Here is a 20,109-nt window from a genome sequence, read left to right on the forward strand (position 1 = left end):
CTGTTGTTCCCTCTTTCTCCTGTTTCTCTGGCTTTGTGGTCATTTTCCCAGTCTTCCCCTGTTCCCTACTCTGAGAGGCCGGCAGAGCCCCAGGTTAATAAAGCTGTTGGTTGTGATAGTAGTTGCTGTTTTCTGTGTGGTTTGGGGTCTGGCTGGAGCTTGGGAACAACCCCTCATCACAGCTACTTATTGAAGGCAATCAGAACTGACATCAGGCCACATGCCCCCTAGGAGCCCCACTTGGACATCTCCTGGTTAATAGGGCTTTATTCAAACCAGACTATCCTCAGTCCCTTCTCCACTGTGGGCCTTCTGGTTTCAGCCCCAGGACTGAGACAGACCCTTTCAGGATATTTCCTGGAGCCACCTTTGCCCCCAGGTTTATGAGTGTCCAACCCCAGTGATAATTGGGCCCTGGGTGTAGGCTAGTGCTTGCCTCCTCTGCAGTGACAGCTAAAGCTGGAGCCCCTGCCACTCTGGACTCAGTTACCTGGATCTCTGACTTTGCTCTGTGCCAACCCCTTGCTGCCTCTTGGTGCCAAGAGGGGTCCGGCCAGTCTCCTAGGTAGAGGAATAACTGAAGAATAGAGAGAGAAGGTAGCAGTGACCATTCTGGAGCAAGTCTAGCATCAGACCCCAGCTCTGGACTTAAGATTTTCCATTTTAGTCCTTAATACATGCGGAGAACCAGGCCCTAAGACCTCACCAGTCCCCAGCCCAGGGAACCAGGGATGTCAACAGCTGGTCAGTTCATCGAGTCATTTTTCGGGGAGTTTCAGCGTAAGGCAGTAATAGGGGAGAAATGGAGAGAGGGCAAACAGCAAATCAAGGCAGTGATAGCAAAACCTCTGGAGGCAGACCTGAGATCTGGCTCTGAGGTAATCACTCACAAGCTGTTATTTAATCTCTGTGGGCACCGGTCTCATCCATAAATTGTAAGTGATGGCTGTAGTGAGCCTTGTTTTTTTGGTCACCCAGGAACCATTCCTACTTGTGAAAGAGTATCGGGAATTTCCTCTGAGAACCTCCCCATCCATCTTCTCAGCTTAGTGGTTTGAGAGGAGGGTCAGTTTCCTACCCTGAGCTCCAGTAGAAGCTCCATCGACACATCTCATCCCCCTGACCTCTGACCCAGTGCGAGCCAGGCTGTCAAGACTAGGAAAGCTTTTCTTACAGATGTGAATATGGGGAGACTTGCTGCAGCCATCCTACAGTTCCGAGGGAAGACCCTGTCAGTAAATGAGCTGCCCCCTGAAGACAACAGCTGAGCCCAGAGGCAGAGAACCAGCCTAGAGTCATTGTTTAAAACCCTGTGACAAGCTGCACCTGAAGCCAGCCAGCTAAACTCTGGGAATTATAGTTGTGTAAGCCTAGATACCCCTTCTTGCTTAGCCAGTTCAGGTTGGAATTTCTATTCCTTGCAAACCAAAGTGTCCTAACTGATACGCCTGCTCTCAGGGTTGGTAAAGGATAAGCAAGTTAATGAAATTTGTAAAGTGCTTAGCTGTCATTGAATGGCAGAAGCTATAAGCACATTAGGTGAGAGGGACCCAGCCATTGGCAAGAGCAACAGGTGGGCTGCTCAGAGGGCATGACACCTCTGTGGCCAGGTCTCCTTGGCCCTGAACCTCCTGCCAGGTCCTGTTCTTGGCAGTGGGGCCATGTGGGCAGCCTTTCATCCCTGTGTATTCATTTGTCCAGTGAGTCCCTAGCACCTGATGTCACCCAAGAACATCTGTTCTCTCCCCCTGTATTATGCAGCATACATTCAGGCATCCGAGTGGGTGCATGCTAAGGTTTATTCAAAGAAAGCGGTGAACTCAAATAGCTCATAATGGTGGGAAGGACTTTCAAGAACTGGGGAGTTGAGGATGGGCACTATGATGAGATGAATCTTCGAGGTCATTTAGGGTCAGGGGATTGGTGGAGGGGACGGAAGATGACCTCGCTGATCTGGCCAGGCATGGTGTAGAAGACGAGGAGGAGGAAGACGGTGATCAAGGCCAGCAGCAGCAGCAGCACAAGGATGCGCCAGTACCGGCGCCAGATGAAGAAGACGAAGGTCTTCAGCGGGTTCACAAACCAGTTGAAGGAGGTTTTGGGGCGGCTGCAGGAGGGGTGGGTGGGAAAGTGGTATGAGAATGATGAGGAAGCCCTGGGCAGCCACACCTCCCTCCCGTCTGGCTCTGGCTGTCTCCCCACCACCTGCCCACTCACCTGGGCTTCTCCAAGGGCTCAGGCTCCTTACGCCCCTTCCCCACTGGCCGTTTCTGGGCCTCTTCCACGGTCAGCAGTTCAAACTCTGCCTCCACCTTCCCCTAGAAAAAGGGGGAACGGAAGCTGAGCTCTTCGGCGGCTCAGACTAGGCTCCGCGCACACCGGGTCCCTGTCCTGGTCACACTCACCGTGAGGAGGTAGACATTGCCTCCCGGGTCTGTAAACTCTAAGTCTTCAGGCCGTCCCTTCCTCCGTCTCCTCTGCCTCTTCTTGCCAGCCTGAGCCTCCCGCTGCTCCCGCTCCTCGTCTTCAGGCTCCCGCAGCTTCACTACAGGCCACCAGCCCCTCAAGCGGCGGCAGCGAAACAGGTTGCACCTTGGCCCTTCGCCATCACGGGCCAGACGCACCGAGCAGAGTTTGGGGTCCCGGGCCCCCCGCACCATGTCCGGTAGCTGTAGCTCCAGGGATCCTGCAAGTCCAGAGCTCTCTGGGTTAGGCAGGAGATTAAGGTCTATCTGGGCGGGGTGGAGGGGGTGCAGCAGAGCTGGACTGTAAGTCAGGGCATCAGAAGTTAGAATGCGGTGGTCAGGCCACAGCTATGGACCACACACCAGCCCCGCATGAAACAGGGCCAAGAGCTGGACCAGACTGTCAAAGCAAGGACCAAAGGCCATGGACTCAGTCCACAGCGACCTGAGCTGGGGTCAGATCAGAGGGCTGAGTCGGGGACTTTGGGTAGGAATGGAGGTCATGGTGCTCAGGGCTGAATAAGTTCAGTAATTAGGCCAGAGAGCAAAGGTTAGTGACCTAGGGTCTGAAACCCAGGATCCAGGGCTGGATTAGAGAAGGGAACCGAGGTGGGGCGGGGAGCGGAGTAATGAGGGCAGAAATCGGGACTAGGCTGAGGTAGGAAGAAGGCTGTGCAGTACCGAGGAAGTCGTTGGCGGAGATGCGGTCATAGTCCCAGACCTGCAGGACCAGCACTGCCGGCTGCCGAAACTCAGCCTCCTCCAAGGCAAAGGGTCCAGGCCGGCGCCTGACGCTCACCTCCCGCTCAGTAGGAAGGTAGTCGAAGTGGAACACGAAGCGCCAGTTGAAGTTCCCCTCCCCAGTAAGAGAGTTGAAGTGCACATCTGTCTCTTGCTTGTCATGCTCCAGCCCCTTCACCCAGCTGGAGTCAGGGGAAAGGTGCAAGCCAAAGGGGCATCAGCTGAGGCCAAGCCCAGAACATGATTCCTTACCCAGAGTACCCCTTGGCTCACCTACCAGGCCAGTCCCTCCACCCAGCTCCAGGCACCTTATATGGCTTAAGGGACAGGGCTCTGGCTCAGCCCGAGGACCCAAGCCCCTGTTTGCAATATCACCTCAGTATACAGCCATTTGTCCGGCCCAGCCAGCAGACCTACCTCTTCACATAGATGTCACTCGACATCTCTCCAGTGAGTGGGTTCACATCGTCCAGAACCACATCCTCTGTGTTCCAGATGGTGACTCTGAGTTCATAGCTGCAGGATATATTGGAGGAGAGTTTTCAGACCCTTGAGAGGAGTCCTGGGAGGGGCTGCAGGAAGCAGGCAGGACCTGGGCCAGGGTCACCAACATTCATTGAGCACCTGATGTGTGCCCAGCTGGGTGATCAGGATGTCTGTAGTCCCTTGAAAGGTAAGTATCACTGACCACCCCAACCACAGTGGATGATCCCAAGAATAGTCTGTTGACCCAACTGGGCCAGTGAGGTTCCCCCTGCCACAAATTTGGGTCAGATAGCATCAGATGCAGACTTGGAGTCACTATAAGCCAAAGTGATATGCAAGCTGAAGTTTGGGGGTCCAGAGGAGAGGCAAGTGAGCAGAGAAAGCCAGTCTGCAGAGAGAAGTGGGAGGAGAGAGACAGAGTGGCGATGACAGTATACAGTACCTAAGGGACAAAAAGGAGCAGCAACGTTCTTGAACCTGCCCAAATAGCCTTGTCCTTGGTTGTCATAGTATTTCCTGGATATCTGTTTTCTCCTGCCCAGTATCAGTTTCCCCTCATTCATTGACAGCACTCTGGGTTTCTGTTGGTAACTCCCATTCCCACCCCCCACTACTGTCAATCTGAGTGATTCTAGTAGGGCAGACCAACCCCTACCTGGCTCTAGCAGTGCGTACATCACCTAGAACATCACCCAGGACTGGCCAATCAACATATTACAGTCCCCTGACCACACTGATTGGTTCAGAGATCAGCATTTGACAGAAGCTGATCCAGTGAGAGTTGGCTCTAAATGGGAGAGAGGTATTTTTCTGCTTAAGTAGTCTAGTTGGTCAAATGTAAACCTGGCACCATTAGAGGCCATCTTGCTCCCAGACTGTGAAAGTCTCTCTGAGAGTGACACCAAAGAAAGCAAAATCCAGAGGTGGAAAGTGATAGATCACTGACATCTGAAATGCATAAACCCTACTCAGAACGCCACTCTCACTAGCTCAGGGCGGAAGGGGGCTTATTGGTATTTGGATTCTTTCAATTGCAAGTGACAGACACCCAACTCACAAAGACTTTTGAAAAAGGGGGGATTTAATGGCTCACTTAACTGAAAAGTCTGAGTCAGAAGCCTCTGCCCTCTTCACTGGCGGCCCAGGTTTTCAGAGGGCGCTTGTGCGGTAGTCCGAGATATACCCGCCCCATGGTAGGCGGGGTGAGGACTCTCTCACCTGATTGGCTGCCGAGGCTTGATGTCCACTGCGGGTGGCGCAGGCACATCGCGGGGGAAGATGTCGATCCACATGTGAAGGGATCCCTGGGGACACATGCGAAGTAGGACCAGACCGAATGGTCTTGGTGGGGTCCCCACCTCCCCTAATAGCCCTGTGGCTAGAGGCTGTGCATTTGCCCCAGGTGGATAGAAGGGCTGAAGTCAAGAGGGCATGTTCGGAGGTATCCAGGGGAATGAGGATGAAGGTGAAGTCTGAAGTGGAGCTTCTACGGTTGAGGTTAGGTTAAGGGTTCAAGGATGAGGCCCCAAAAATGAAAGTTGAGAGCAAACGTTAAGATCTGGTGTTCCTGAGGTCCACATCCTAGGGACCTGGGGTCAGATTGGGAGTGCCAAGTCTGAGCCTTGGTAGCCCAGAGATGGGACTCCTGCAGGACCAGAGTCAAGGGGGGGTGGGGATGAGGTCCAGGACGGAGGTCCAAGACTGGAGCAGGGTTGCTGAGGACCAGGATCAGGAGCCAGAATCAGAAGCAGCAGTGTAGTGCCCAGTGGAGGTCTTGGGGAATGGATATCTTGGGGTTTGGGGGTCGGGTGCTGAGCTCCCTCACCTGCAGCAGCCCCGGGCTGCGGGGATGGTAGAGGGGCCGCGTTTCTACATGCTCAGGTACCAGCTGGATCCCAAGACCTGGCATCTCCTGCCAGCGCCGCAGCACCAGCAATGCCTGGGCCTCCTCAGGGACCTCACTTGCCACCTTGGGGCCACCCCCACCTGCAGCAAGAGGTGTGTGAGCCTGGGTTTCACACAGCTCCCAACTCTCCTGCCTTCCTCCCCGCACCCTTCAAGAGAAGATTTAACCTGAGGCAACTGCTGTTGCCTCATGGGGTGGGAGAGCAAGTCCATGATGCACAGAAAGTGGGGGGATGCTGCTAGAACAACCTTCGCCGGTAAAAAGCCAGAGGTCTGGGGGACAGTGGGATTGGAGGGGCTGTGGCTTTTGCTCAGATCCTGTTTAGAGACAGATCACCAGCCATTTATGAGGCCTGAGCTCAATTCTGCAACCACGTTCTGTTGTATGAAATCCCCTGTGGGCCACCCTGTGTACTGGGAACTCGATTAGCTATGGCTCTGAGGGTCCACTTTAGCTTTTTGAGAGTCTCATGCTCACCAACAAAGACCATTTTCTCCCCACTGTCCAAGAACCTCATCCTTACTCAGCCAAACTCACCTCCTCTGTTTGCAGGAGGTAGGCTTTTGGGGGGACACAGTAGACCGGGCACCAGGGGCCCCCTGTACCTTGTCCTATCATCTTGCCCCTCTGGACTGTTCAGCAGAGAGGGTTCGGTACCTGGAGGCAGGGTCTCAGGCGGTGTCAGAAAGACTTTGCTGCCCACCTTGACAGCCCCATCTCGGTATTCAGGGGTGGGGAGGCCACAGGTTTGGCACAGCCCTGCCAGGATCTGTGAAGGACGGAATGCATCGCGCCAGGCATTGTACCCATCCCTGCAGGCAGAAAAGGAAAATGCCTCAGTCAGGGCCAGCAAAGGACACAGCTGGGCACGGAGGCGTGGATGAGAACCCTTGAAGACCTGGGATCCAGGTTTATAACTCCAGTGGAAGACAGCCTAGTCATCACTTACTGTAACCATGAAAACCAAAGATGTACACCAGGTGCTCCTATGAAGGAGATGGTGATATTGGTAACTCTATTTTGCAGATGAGGAAACTGAGGCTCAGAAAGGTCAAATGACTCATGAGTTAACAGAATCCCAACTCCCAAGCCCAGGTCTTGATCTCTGAACTCTAACGTCTCAGCCATGGGGAGATCCCCTTCTATGAAATCAAAGGATCTGGACACATCCATGAGAATGTGAATTTGAATGTCTTTGGTCAGAGTCAGAATGGCTCCTGAGGGCCCTGTCAGACTCACACATCATACTGGGAGGCCAACCCACAGTTCGCCCTGTGGTGGCTGTAGAATCGGTTTTCCAGATCAATGTGGGTCTCCCCGATGAGGTCATCAGAACCGACGAGGTCATGATCAAACACAGCCACGGTCAGCTCTGGCTCAGCAGGGAGAGAGATGGTCAGCTCCAGGACCCTGGCCAGGAGGAAGAATGGCTGAAGATACTCCATGCCCTAGGAGATGATCTTGTGGGGGTATAGGTTTCAGGGGTCTCAGCAGCCTCTGTTCATTCCCCACTATCAGTATGCCTGCTGAGTCCCCCTGGGCCACGGGGACAGATGGCAAAGTTGCCCTTCATTTCCAAACCCTGGGGCCCAGCCTCACTCTCCAAAGATGGGGTTCAGCTGCTTGGGGATGTAGCGCTCCTTGGTGTCCTGCCGCTCCCGGCCAGCGCTCACCACCACATAGGGGTCTGCTTTGCCATTGGGGTCCGCGGGAGCCAGGTTTGTAGCCTAGACAGATGATATGGAGTGGAACTGAGAGAAGCGCCATTGTCATAACCCAAGGTTCCCCTTGCTGGACTTAATTTCAGACTGTGGAAGCAGGAGATTACCAAGGAGAGATCTCCCACCGCAAGGAGTTAACTGAGAGGTTGGACAAGATGACTTTTCTTTTAAATTACTTGTGACATACTTAAGACATACAAATAGGTATAACAAAAAATATAATGAAACAGAAAATATGTGGAAAGAGGTATAAGGACCTTACGATTCAATTTAGAACTTTCCATATTGTTTGACTTTTATTTTTTACAAGCATATTTTACTTTTTAAATTGAGAATATTTTAACTAGATAAAAGAATAATACAATGAATATATGTGCCCAGTTTAATGAATAAAACACTACCAACAAATGGAAACCCTGAGTCCCCTTACCTGATTAAATTCCCATTCCATACCTGAAGTAGCCAGAAATCTACTTGGGGTTTATCCTTTACACACACACACACACAAAGTAAAAGTACTTCTACTACATATATATATATATATATATATATATATATGCATCCTATATATATATATATATGCATCTCTAAGCAATATAGGGCATCATTTTGCATGTTCTTTAACTGTATGTATTAAACTTACTTTTTCTGTTTTGATCAGTATATAATTTAGTAAATATGTAACTTATGCATAAGTTATTGATATGTAATTTATATATAGCAATATACTTTTAGTGTTTTTTACACTCCTATCTGCAAGGTATAGGAGTTCCAGATGCTCCACATCTTCATCAACACTTGGTATTGTCAATCTTATGTTAGCTGTTCTAGTGTATGTAAAATTGCAGCTCATTGTGGTTTTAATTTGCATTTCCCTGATGACTAAGAATGTGACCATCTTTGCATGTTCTTATTGGCCTTATGCAATTTTCTTTTGTGAAATGACTGTTCACATCTTTTGCTCTACCACTAAGTTTTTCATTTTAAATATTACACTTTTAATTTCTAAAAATTCTATCTGGTCCTTCAAATTGGCTGTTTATTTTTAATAGTCTCCTGTTCCTTGTTTATATTACATTCATACTTTTATTTCTCTAAACATTTCATATATAGTTATTTTATATTCTCTGTCTAGTTATTCCAATATTAATGACTCTGGAGGTCTGAATCTGTTATCTTAGCTAATTTTTATTTACGATGGTTTGCTACTTGGTAGTTTGGTACTTTTGATCGGGACTCACATTTGGTTGAACTCATCCTAAATTGCAGGTTGCTTTCATTTCCACCAGTTTCCTGGGCAAACTACCAACCTGCAACCACTTTAAATTAAATCCTCCAGTTGAGGTTCTGGGTATCACTCAAAAGGTGGGAACTCAAGTCCAGACTTGCACTAGAGTCAGTTTGCAGACATGAATGCTTAGTGGAGATTTTTTTCCCCCTCTTATCAGTGCCAAGGTTAAGATAGGCAAGTTTCCTTGGTGTCCCCTTCTGCCTTGCAGGTTTGTGTTTTTGCTCATCTTTATGCTGAGGGTATTGCTTTTGGGGCTCCACTTCAAATAACGCCTTTCAGTCAAACTGGATCTCCAGGGTCAGCAGTAACTGCTGAGTGAAAACCAGCTTTAGCACTCACTTCTCTCCCTAGGTCTATGTATTATCTATATTTTCTTATTGTCTATATTCTCAATTTTCTGGTACCTGGAGCCTTACTGATCCTGGAGAGACTCCTCTCCACCCCCGCCAATGGGGCTAGCTAATTCCTGGAGCTAGCAAACAAGGCACCTACTAGAACACCTTTCATCTGAAAGCCAGCCAATCCAGAACCCATGCTCTGACCCATCTCCATTATCTGGCTCTTATACTTCAGGAAGTAATATTTCTCTGCCTTCGTCATCCATAGGGACAGGTACCAGATAACTAGAGATGGCGAGACAGCCTCTGTATCCCAAAACCTGCAGGAATTATTTAAACTAGTCAATCCTAAACCGGCTTATCCTGCCTTGCCTTGCCCGTCCTGCACAAACTACGATAAAGGCTCTTGCCCTGGCACTCCCCTCACTCCTGCCTCCAGACTGACTCTGATGCTTCCCCACGTGACCTTGCCTGGGCACAACATGCTCTCTTCTCTTGGGAACTGAAATAAACAACAGACTAGTTTCTCAATATCAACCATCTCCTGATCTATTGGCCTCACCATACATACATAAACAAAATCCTCAGTAGATTTTAAAACAGTTCCTGCATTTACTTTTTTATTTTTCCCTCTAAAATACCTTACTGTCTTAGGAGCTCAGTACTGCATCTAAGAGATGTTTTCAAATTTTTTTATCCAGCATTTTTAGCTTTCGTGAGTAATGCAGGCTTTAATCCTCAGGGTGTGCCCTTTTCCTTTGAGACACAGGCTCTGCCGCCCCTAAGCTCTGCTGAGTGATGTCCTCTCCCCCATCCCTCATGCACAGACTGCTCTGCACAGCTCTTGGAAGCTCTTCCAGCCTTCCTGGTGGTTTGCAATTTTAATGAACATCCTGATTTCACCATAATTGGAAGCTGGTTTTTTGTTTGTTCTTCTGTTTTTGGATGATTTTCAAGAAGAGAAAAAGGGAAGTGTCCCATTGGTGCCATCTTCCACAACTGAAAACTATCCAACTTGCTTACTTCATCCAAAGTTATGTTGGATTTATTCTTATTGATACATGTTACTGTTGTTTGTTCAACTTCATTATAGTATCTGTTATATGACTGACACTCCTCTGTCTCTCTCATTATGTACATTCTCTTACTTAGCAACATTTAAGTTATTTCTAAGTTTTTATCATTACAAATAATGCTAGAATGAACAGTTCTTATCTATTTCTTTGTACACATATGTAAGAAATTCTCTAGGATTATATCTAGAAGTGTAGTTACGAGGTATTGGCTGTGAAAATCTTCCATTTTACTAAATATTGCCAAATTGTTCTCCAAAGTTGTTCTAGCAATTTACATTCTGTGACAGCCAGAATAACGACCCTCCCAAAGACATCCACATATGAATCCCCTAAACCTATGAATGTGTTACCTTACATGGCACAAAGGAATTTGCAGATGTGATTAAATTAAGGATCACGAGATGGAGAGATTATCCTAGATTATCCAGGTAAGACTAATGTAATCACAAATGTCCTTATTAGTGAAAAAGGGAAAGAGGAGAGTCAGAGAGAGAAATTTAAAGATGCTACACTGCTGGCTTTGATGAAGAAGAGGCCATGAGTCAAGATACACAGGCAGCTTCTGGAAGGTAAAAAAGACATGGAAACGATTCTTCCCAAGAGCCCCTGGAAGGAATGCAGTTCTGCCAGTACCATGATTTTACCCTAGTAAGATCTATTTCAGACTTCTGCTCTTCAGAACTGTAAGATAATAAATTTGCGTTGTTTAAGTCACCAGTCTTGTGGTAATCGGTTACAGCAGCAAGAGGAAACTAACACACATTCCCACCAGCACTGTGGCAGCTTCCACAGCCTCCCTGGTCCCAGTCTGGTAGAGCTTCTAATCTTGCCATTTGAAGGAAGGAAGGAGGACCTAGTTTCTCATGGTTTCAATTATTTGCATATCCTGATTACTATTAAGATTTAGGATTTTTTTTTGTATGTTTATTAGCCATTGGAGTTTCTTATTTGGTCAATTTTCATATTTTTTCTCAAATTTTTCTCAATGTTTTTCTTTTTTGTCTGCTTCATATAGATTTGCAAAAGTTACTTATACATATTGTAGATATTAACCCTTTAAAGACTGCGCATAGGGTAGGCTCCTTACCCCCATGTGTGGCCAGTCCTGTCACATATTTTAAAGTGTTTGTGGATGGCCAGAAGTTTAATCTGAACTTGTGCTATTTGTATCTTAATCACTAGTCTTTTATATATTAAGAAAACTTCCCCCAACCCAAGATCACAATGATATGTTAATATTTCCTTAGAGTTTTGCTTTTCATAATAGAATATTTGATTTAGCAAGATCTTTTGTGGATGCTATAAGTTAGGAATCTAATTTGAATTTTTCCACATGGATAATAGATTTTCACTGGGTCGCTTATAGAACAGTTCCATTCCCCCCCACTGATCAGCAGCGCCAGCTCTGGTATGTTTCTATCCATGTCTAGGTCTGTTTTGTGAAATCTCCACTGTCTCAGTGGCCTAGTTATCTGTTCCCATGCCAGAGCCACACTGTCTTAATTACTATAGCTTTATCATTATTGTTGTCTCTCTACATTGTTCTTCAAAATCGTCTTGGCTATACTTAGCACTTTGTTCTTACATAGAAATTTCAGAATTACGTAGATTGTTAATTCCAAAGTAGCAGCTGTTAGCCTCATGCCTGGCTTATGGACGACATTATACTATTTGAATGCTACCCTGATCCCATTCTCCATTTCTTTCCATCCCTATACCATTCCCCCTTTTATAGGGAACCAGTCTCTTTAGTTTCTAGTTTTTCTCTCCTGTATTTCTGGTGTACAAAGGAGCAAATGTGTATCTTCTTGTATCTTCTTCCTTAGGTGGAGAGTGGCATACTAAGGGTACACTTTTGCATTTTGCTTTTTCACTTTATACTATATCCTGGAAATCACTCCATATCAGTTCATAGAGATCTTCTTCATTCTTTTTTACAGCTGCATAGTACTCCATTGTGTGGACGTACCATTCTGCTATGCATGAGCATTTAATAAGATTTTATTTGTAATGGTCTTCCACTCTTAGAAATTTTCCTTGATTATTTTCAAAACTTCCAATCACTTTTGATTGCCTTTTGTTCCCTGCTTGTGAAATAGTTTAAACAGTTGTTTTACATTTCTAATATTTGAAAGTTCTAACCTCAAAGCCCTTAACGGTCTAATTCTTTGTGGGGTTTTTTTTCTGAGAATTTTTCCCGATGGATTGTTTTCTTATATGTTTTATAATTTGGGAGTTTGTGAACTTGGTCATCTACATCTATGGAACCAGTCTCTCAGCTTTGAGTTTTCTGGACTAAGCAGATTATATCAATTCAGGTCTTAAATCAATGTGAGGGCAAAACCTAATAATAAGTTCTCGGAGAAGACTTTTTTTTTCTATTTCTCCCAATTGGAACAGAGGCTGAGCTAGACCATCTACCCTACAGACTCCTCTCCTACAAGGTAGGCTTCCTGTTGCCCATCTTTACTGAGAGCAGAGCCCTTCCTGGGTGCTGCTTCTTCTGAGGGTCTTGCTTATGGCTCCCACCTTGAATCGGCTATAAGAACCCAAGGTTTGGGGTCCAGTTATGGACAAAACCTCTCAAGACAACCTGAGCTTCAGGGCTTATATTGGAATTCCTGCCGACTCTTCATCTTGGGCCCATTGAGAATTTGCTTTCTTATGAGCTTAGCATTCATTTAAAAGATTGTTGATCTAGCATTCCTAGGTGTGTTACATCGGGAAGTAATTTTAGTCCATCTAGTCTGCAGGAAGCAGAAGGTCAGGATGACTCCTCCTATGTAATTATGCACTAGGATTCTTGAATTTGGGTAGAATAGTGTCACAGAATGTTTCTTTAAATTACATCTTAGTCAGAATTCCTATATTTAAACAAGATAAAAGTACAGCATCTGTTCTGGTGCTAGGAGTGAAGGGGCAGAGCAACCCGCTTATTCCTCTCACTCCCTGAGATGCCTTTAAGGAAACTTCAAGGCCCCACGAAGTGCTGCGTGGAAACTGAAGCAATGGAAGGACCTGTACAAAGACTTGTGACAACAAGCCATCATGAAGCTCCTTCTGGGATTCTACTTCCCACTCTATGAGACCAGAACTATGAACAAAGGAGTCAAGAGACAGCTCTAAATTCTGGCGCTGCCATGAGCAAGCTTTATAACCCTGGGGAGTCCCTTAATTTTGTGCCTAAAATTTCCCACCTGAAAATGAAGAAGGTGGACCTCGATCCCGGAGTTCCTTCCAAATTTGTCAGTCTATAGGTTTCACACATGTTACCTTTGCTGGAGACGGAGGTGGGTTGGGGTGATGGATGCTCACCTTTACAACATATACTCTGACAAGGAGCTTGATGGGCCGGTTCTGTGGGATCCCCCGGGAGATTTGGGGCTCAGAGAATGACACTGCCTCTGATTCAGGGTAAATGAGGAAGGAGCCCTGGAGTTGGAGGAGGACAGACAAGGCCCTGGTAAAAGAGTCTTCCTTCCACATCCCCACCTGTGTTCCCACATCCTCCCTTTCTTCCTTCCCCAAACACACCTTGAACTTGCCCACAAGGTGCCCAGACCCTTCCTCTGCATCTCCATCCTGATCCCCTTGTCCTCGGTACAGGGGAAACACATTCAGCCAGTCTTCAAAGTGGTTAAATTCTTCCTCCAGGGAGCTGTTGTAGATCTGAAAGGCAAGGTCCTCAGTGACAGCCATGTCCAGAATCCAAACAGAATTCCCTCTCCCTGACACCTAGTCACCTTCAGAGTGGCGATTGCTTTTTTCTGGGACATGGAGCCTTTGACTTCAGCTTCAACCTGGTCTTGGGCTTCCCCATCCACGGAAGTGAGGTTGACCCCATCTGGGAACAGCAGAAACGTTCTGGTTAGAAATACTGGTGTGTGGGGAAGAGGAAAGACAGAAAGCAAGAGCAAAAAATCCAAATCTCTTACCTGAATCCCCAGGATCATCCATTTCATCCTCATCAAAGTTGGGCTGAAATCGAAGGTCATGTCAGAGATTCCTCTCACCCCTCACTTCCTTTACCCCTTTTCCAGGATAGGGAGCTGGGAAACTTTAGTTCAAATTCCAGCTGGGTAAGCTACTTGCATTTTCAAAGCTTCAGTTTATCATCTAGTTCTACGTTGACCAAGACAGTAACCTCTGGCTACATGTCTCTGCTCAACGCTTGAAATGTGGTTAGTCCAAACTGAGCTGTGCTATAAGTGTAAAATACACATTTGAAAGACTTAGTATAAAATATGAATGTAAAATATCTCATATTAATTTTTTATAATGGTTACTTATTGAAATGACTTTTCAGATATATAGTAAGATATATATGTTTAGATCTATTAAGTTAAAATTTATTAAAATTAATTTTGCTTCATTCCTTTTACTTTTTCTGAAGGTGGCTACTACAAATGTTAATTACACATGTGACTCACAGAACATTTCTATTGGACAACACAGCTCTAGATCATGGAGTTAATAATCCCCCGCTTTTAGAATTATCATGAAGAAAAGAAAAGATGACTGTAATGAAGAGCTCTGAAAAAGCTGTAGAGCTCCACAGTCGAAGAGATAGATCCTTCTGCTTGCCATTTACCCTCCTCTGCCCCCCAGGGACCCTCTCCCTGACCTGCCCCTGGAGCCCCTGCAGTGATGCGTAGTACTTGGACCACCAGTCGAGCTCTCCAGGATCTGGGACGTCCTCCTCCAGCTCTGGGCCCTGATTCAGAAGGCCTCTCAGGGGGAGCTTCTTCAGAGGAGCCTGAGGTAGTGAGAACTCAGCACCCCTAACCCAGCACCGCCCCCAGCCCTGCCAGCCCCTCCTCCACCTATCTCCCATACCCTATCACCTTCAGGAGCCGTCTGGGCATCCCTGCTTCAGCCAATAAGGGATCCAGGGACTTCCGTCCTGGGAGAGGGGGAAATGAGATCAGGAGGAGGTCAAGTGAGTAGAAGGCAGACATCATGCCCCACCAGGAGGTCCTCTGGAGCCATCTTGGCCAGGAACCAGAGGTGCTTCTGTCTGGTGGCCCCTAAGAGGAAGACCCTTACCTTGAAGTCCCTTGGGCACCAGGTCCTCTGTCTGCTGTTCTCTTTCCTCCTCAGGTGGATCCTCATGACCCCGGAGTATGAATCGCAGCATATGGGGGACAATGTGAGAACCCACGAGCACTATACGGCCAAAGGCCCGGCGTTCAATTACCAGGATGCTGAGGGGGGGCTGCAGGTAAGGCTGCTCCGGCAAGTCCTGGGGTGGAGAGAGAGGACCTGTGTCTCTGAAGACCTGAGAGGAAGAAGAGGCAGCAGCAGAGACAGATGGAAAACCACACATCTAAATCTGCATTCTCAGCTCAGCTCTACCATAGCCTCATTGCATCATCTCTGGTAAGTCCTTGCATTCTGAGCTTGGTTCTCAGCTAAAAAAAAAAAGGACACGATCCTGGTCTTGAAAGACTGTTGAAAGACTGCTGTAATTTGAAAGACTGTTGTGTCAGATGACGTAATAGATGCAAAAGTACTTTGGAGCCCAGAAAGTGCTATCAAAAACGCGAGGTGGTTGTTGTTATTGTTATAATGTAGAGGACCAATGCTCAATGTGCTAATACAGATTTAGAACCCTCAAAATATTAAACCACATTAAATGCTTCAATCAAAAGGCAGAGATTGTCAACTGGATTTTTCAAAAAAAGATGCAACTACATGCTGTCCAAGAAACACTCTTTAGAAAGACATGTATAGGTTGAAAGTAAAAGGATGGGGAAAAATATGTCATGCAAACAGTAACCAGAGAGAACTGGAGTAGCTACGCTATAGATAAAAGAGACATTAAGACAAAATTTACTGGAGACAAAGAGAGACATTTTATGATAAACAGGTCAATTCATCAGGAAGCTATAACAATTATAAACTTACATAAATCTAGCAGCAGAACCTCAAAATAGACGAAGTAAAAAGTGACAAACATAAAAGGAGAAAGAAATAATTTGACAATAATAGTTGGAGACTTTAGTGCCATAGTCTCAATAATGGAAAGAAAATCATCAGGAAGGCTTGACTAACACTATCAACCAACTTGACCTCACTGATATCTATAGAACACTTAATAACAGAAGAAATCACACTTTTTTCCAAGTACACAATGGAAAAAGGGATGTGAGTTCCCTAATTTGCACAATAAAATGGGAGATGAGAGGAAACACCCCCTGGAAGTTCAATGAACAAACTGCTTTCCGTTTCATCATTTTATAGCATGAAGTTAATGAAGTTTTCAAACTGAAAACTCTTTTGGTGGTTGTTGTTGTTTGCCTCCTTGCAGTCTGGTACCACTGTGTTTTGTCCTAGTCACCTCCTCACACAGGCGCTGCAGTTTTCATTTACAAAGTCCTTTCACCGAGATACTTTTTCTCATTAGCCCCTCATAGCACTCCTGCAGAGGAGGCATTTGGTGTATTTCCTTCGACATTTTTTTCTTTTGTACCTGTTATTCTCTTTTACAAATTAAAAAACAAAAAACTCGAGACTCAAATAAGACAAGTGATTTGACAAGCTCCTGAGTGACACTGCCAAAATCGGACTCCAAAGTCCATACCATAGAAATTACAGATTACACAAAGAATGTATTTTTCTTCTCAGCCCCTGGTGTCTCAGAGACTAGATAGATTCCTTCAGTCTCATACTTCATGACACTTGGCTAATCCACTTACTCACTGGAACCAAGAGAGTCCACCAGTTCATGGATTCATCCAGGGATCAGCAAATTACAGCCTGTAAGCCAAACCTGGCCCACTGCCAGTTATTTAAATAAGTAAAGCTTTATTGGAAAACAGTCATATTCATTTACTTGTTGTCTGTGGAAGTTTGCAGGCTACAATGACAGAGCTGAGTAACTGCAAATGAAAATGTATGGCTCACAGAGCCCAAAATATGTGCTTTCTGGCCCTTTGTAGAAAGTTTGGTGACCACTGAATTAATCTAAGATATTCGGCTTAGAAATCAGCATCCTACCGCCCTCTTTCACTGCTCAGCCCAGCATTTCTTGCCCCCAGTCCACGCCCTCACCACCGTCAGATGCCCGACGAGCTCGGTGAAATTGGGGCTCTCACGGTAACTGACCAAGACCTCAGACTCCACACGTTGCCCGGCCACCTCCAGCACAACCTGGGGCTGCTCAACCTTGAACAGATGCACACGGCCAAGGCCCCTCAGACCCCAGAACAGCACCTAGGGTCAGGAAGTAGGAGATTCAGGGGCCCGCAACTTATAGAGGGGCACCCAGATGTGGGGAAAGAAGAGGGAAGTGGGTGCCCGGTGCTACCTCAACACGGAACTCCCTGAGGACAGGGCGCACGTTGGGTGGCAGGGATAGGCGTCTGGAGAGGGGGTCGACCAGAGGTGTCAAGTCCTGGGGCTCCACATCACTGGGCACTGAGGGCTGCAGAAGTCAGAGGTCAAAGAGGAATCAGACTGAAGGAGGAAAATTCTGGGCTCAGAAAAAAAGGAAGAGCCACTGGTGAAATATAAATCCAGAGGACCTGGGCAAGGCTAAATTGGCAGGAAGGGGTTGTCTAGGAAACAGCCATGTACAAGAAGGGCGGGCGGGTGTCTGAGGCATGAGGATCAACCCACAGCCTGCATGCATTCTCTGGGGTTGGAGGCCTGGCAAGGTGAACCTAGGGTATGTCTACTTCTAGTGCTACCTGGAGTCAGGAGATCCAATGAGGTGACCCCAGGTCAGATATGCAGCCTGCATTCTCTGGGGATAAGGGTCGTGGAGGGGTAAACTTGGAACACGCCCATGTTCTACATTCCCTGGGGCTGGACAACCTGCTAGAATAACAGGAGGAATCCACAGTCTGTACCAGCTAGGCTACCACACTCTCACCTCAAGCTGGCCACTGTAGTCCAGTTCAATGAGTTCGAAGGTGGCAATGAGCTCTCCAGCTGCCCGAGGCCCCTTCCTCAGGGGGAAGAACTGCAGCTCAGGGCTTTGGTAAGGGTCTTCCATCAGCTTTACCCTCGGGGCAGCCAGTGCCCTGCCTAGAAACACAGGGGGGCCCTGCAGGGAGCAGGACAGTGAAGAGGCTCAGGATCCAAGGGAGGGGGCATCAAGACAAGGAGTGGGGGGCATTTGGGGTCAGGAACCAGACGGGGCCCAGGTCACACTCACAAACTTATTGTGGTCAAAGACGTTGACAACCACTAATGGAGGCTCCTGCTGCAGGTGCTCCCTCCTCCCGTCCACAATCAACTGATCGAACACCAGGAGCTCATCCCACAGAGGGCTCAGCGTCTGCTCCAGGACCTTGAGGGCCATGCAGGGAAGGAGGCAATGGCAGACCTCAGAAGAAGGCTCCCAACATACATCCCAGGTGAGCACCGCTGCCCTAAAGTAATACTTTAAATAACTTTATCAACAAAAGAAGCAAGAACGTGAAGATGAAAGCACCCTTCAGACTGGTGCTGGAGCCTGCCATGCCAGCCCTGGTCTTTCCTCACTGCAATCTGCCACCCTCAGAGCTACTCTTAAACTCAATCTCAGAAAACAATTTCTCACCCTTAAGGCCCCCCGGTTCTACTCTATCCCCTAACTTAGGGCAATTCAATCTAATATCGTGTCCTGAAAATCCAGGGCAGGAAGAGAGACATAGGGCCTGGGGGAAAAATGCTCAGTGCCCACCCCACCTTATCTCCCGGCACCCCTCCACCCACATCCCAGCCCAACCCTTACCCGTGTGGTCTGGCACTGGGTAGAGATGAGAACTCGAGCAAAGGGGTCTGAAAGCCCACTGTCATCTGCTGCCAACACACCTCGGGCCTGATACAAGTGAGCCCGGAGCTGGAAGTAGCTGAAGTCTGGGGTGGGGGAAGAAAGTGTCCATGTTTGCTTAGTAGACTCCTCGAGTCCCTGACCCAGACTCTACTGAACCCCCAGCTGAGCATCTAACCCCACATCTTGGGCAAACAGGGAGCTGGGCCCAGTGCTCGCTGGCCCCACCCCATACTTACCATCCCGGTGCAGGCTGTGAGGCAGCCCAACTGAGGGCTCAGGCAGCAGGTCCAGGGGGAGCTCTGAGGTGCAAGCTTTGGCTTGCTTGCCCAGCCCCAGCCACAGGAAGAGCTCCAGCTTGGCACAGACCTCACCGGGGGCTGCCCCAGGTGCCTGTTGTGGGGAAAAGGCAATGTTAAGGCCCACTTCTTATCACGCCAGCTAGACCAACAGCCCTGCTCCCCAGGGGCGTGCCCTACACTCTGTACCACCAGACTACACCCCAGCTCCCTAATCCTAATAGCATGCCCTGTACCTCGCCCTTATACCCCACTTCATGCCCTCCACTCAATACCCCCATTACCCTCCTGCCCAACATTGTCGCTTCCTATATTCCAAACTCCATATCCCAAAACTATACCCTGAGTTCCGCATCCATACCCCACCCTCCACCCGCTCTCTCCCCTCATCACCAGCACATTAAGATTCCCTGTCCCTTATTCTACTGGTCACAGTTTCTCACCAGTCACAGCTTCTTACCCTGTTGGTGTCTTTTCTAGCGATATCTCATTTAGAAATATTTTGCCCCAAATTGGCTGTACTTACAAGGAACTAAGTAATCACTCTCCCATTTTCATTGCCTTGCCCATTTGTCAGCCTAGTCAGCAAAAGGGCTAGTATAGGGCCAGAAGTGACAAAATTTGGTGTTTATCTCATGTCAAAACTGACCTGGGTACATGCACAATCTCCTTTTGGCTTCTGGATAATTGAAAAGACTTTGGGTACACTTTTAAAAATAATAATTTTAAAATAATTAAAATTTGCAAAAAAAATTTTTAATATTTTTAAATGAAAGCAAAGGAGTTTGGGGACCCCCAGTTAGGAACCACAGGCCTTTACCTCATGACCCCCTGCCCTACGAGCTTCCCCCCAACTCCAGTCCTCAGTACCCTCACCCCCAGGCTCCACTCACCGTGAGCAGCAAACTCTGAATCTTCCCACAGTCCTGGCCTCGTTCCTCCTCGACCACAGAGAACAGCACATCCTGGGCTGGGATCCGGGCCCAGGCCACACGGCGCTGCCCACTGAGCATCCACACCAGCAC

General features: G+C 47.5%; 2 protein-coding genes across 2 annotated transcripts in view; one reads left to right on the forward strand and one right to left on the reverse strand.

Annotated features, from left to right (window-relative positions):
- ERGIC3 (ERGIC and golgi 3) overlaps positions 1-121 on the forward strand; it is a 16,632-nt gene extending 16,511 nt beyond the window's left edge. The window contains exon 14 of the mRNA XM_011378330.2: positions 1-121. This exon is cut by the window's left edge and continues 1 nt beyond it. The gene's annotated coding sequence lies outside the window, so the exon portion shown is untranslated.
- Positions 122-1,780: 1,659 nt separating this feature from the next.
- The window catches only part of LOC105304313 (fer-1-like protein 4), a 29,705-nt gene continuing 11,376 nt past the window's right edge, over positions 1,781-20,109 (reverse strand). Inside the window, 24 exon segments of the mRNA XM_011378332.2 lie at positions 1,781-2,107; positions 2,218-2,318; positions 2,406-2,686; positions 3,147-3,388; positions 3,624-3,722; positions 4,911-4,996; positions 5,518-5,678; positions 6,256-6,410; positions 6,838-7,008; positions 7,198-7,325; positions 13,340-13,456; positions 13,559-13,693; positions 13,768-13,868; positions 13,960-14,002; positions 14,649-14,780; positions 14,869-14,927; positions 15,071-15,266; positions 17,078-17,239; positions 17,334-17,450; positions 17,901-18,074; positions 18,186-18,320; positions 18,747-18,871; positions 19,025-19,178; positions 19,978-20,109. The exon segment at positions 19,978-20,109 is cut by the window's right edge and continues 37 nt beyond it. Coding sequence (XP_011376634.1) covers positions 1,903-2,107; positions 2,218-2,318; positions 2,406-2,686; positions 3,147-3,388; positions 3,624-3,722; positions 4,911-4,996; positions 5,518-5,678; positions 6,256-6,410; positions 6,838-7,008; positions 7,198-7,325; positions 13,340-13,456; positions 13,559-13,693; positions 13,768-13,868; positions 13,960-14,002; positions 14,649-14,780; positions 14,869-14,927; positions 15,071-15,266; positions 17,078-17,239; positions 17,334-17,450; positions 17,901-18,074; positions 18,186-18,320; positions 18,747-18,871; positions 19,025-19,178; positions 19,978-20,109 — 3,411 coding nt within the window. The 3' untranslated portion in view covers positions 1,781-1,902.

The sequence above is a fragment of the Pteropus vampyrus genome, unplaced genomic scaffold (genome assembly GCF_000151845.1).
Source record: "Pteropus vampyrus isolate Shadow unplaced genomic scaffold, Pvam_2.0 Scaffold336, whole genome shotgun sequence".
Taxonomy (NCBI): Eukaryota; Metazoa; Chordata; class Mammalia; order Chiroptera; family Pteropodidae; genus Pteropus; species Pteropus vampyrus.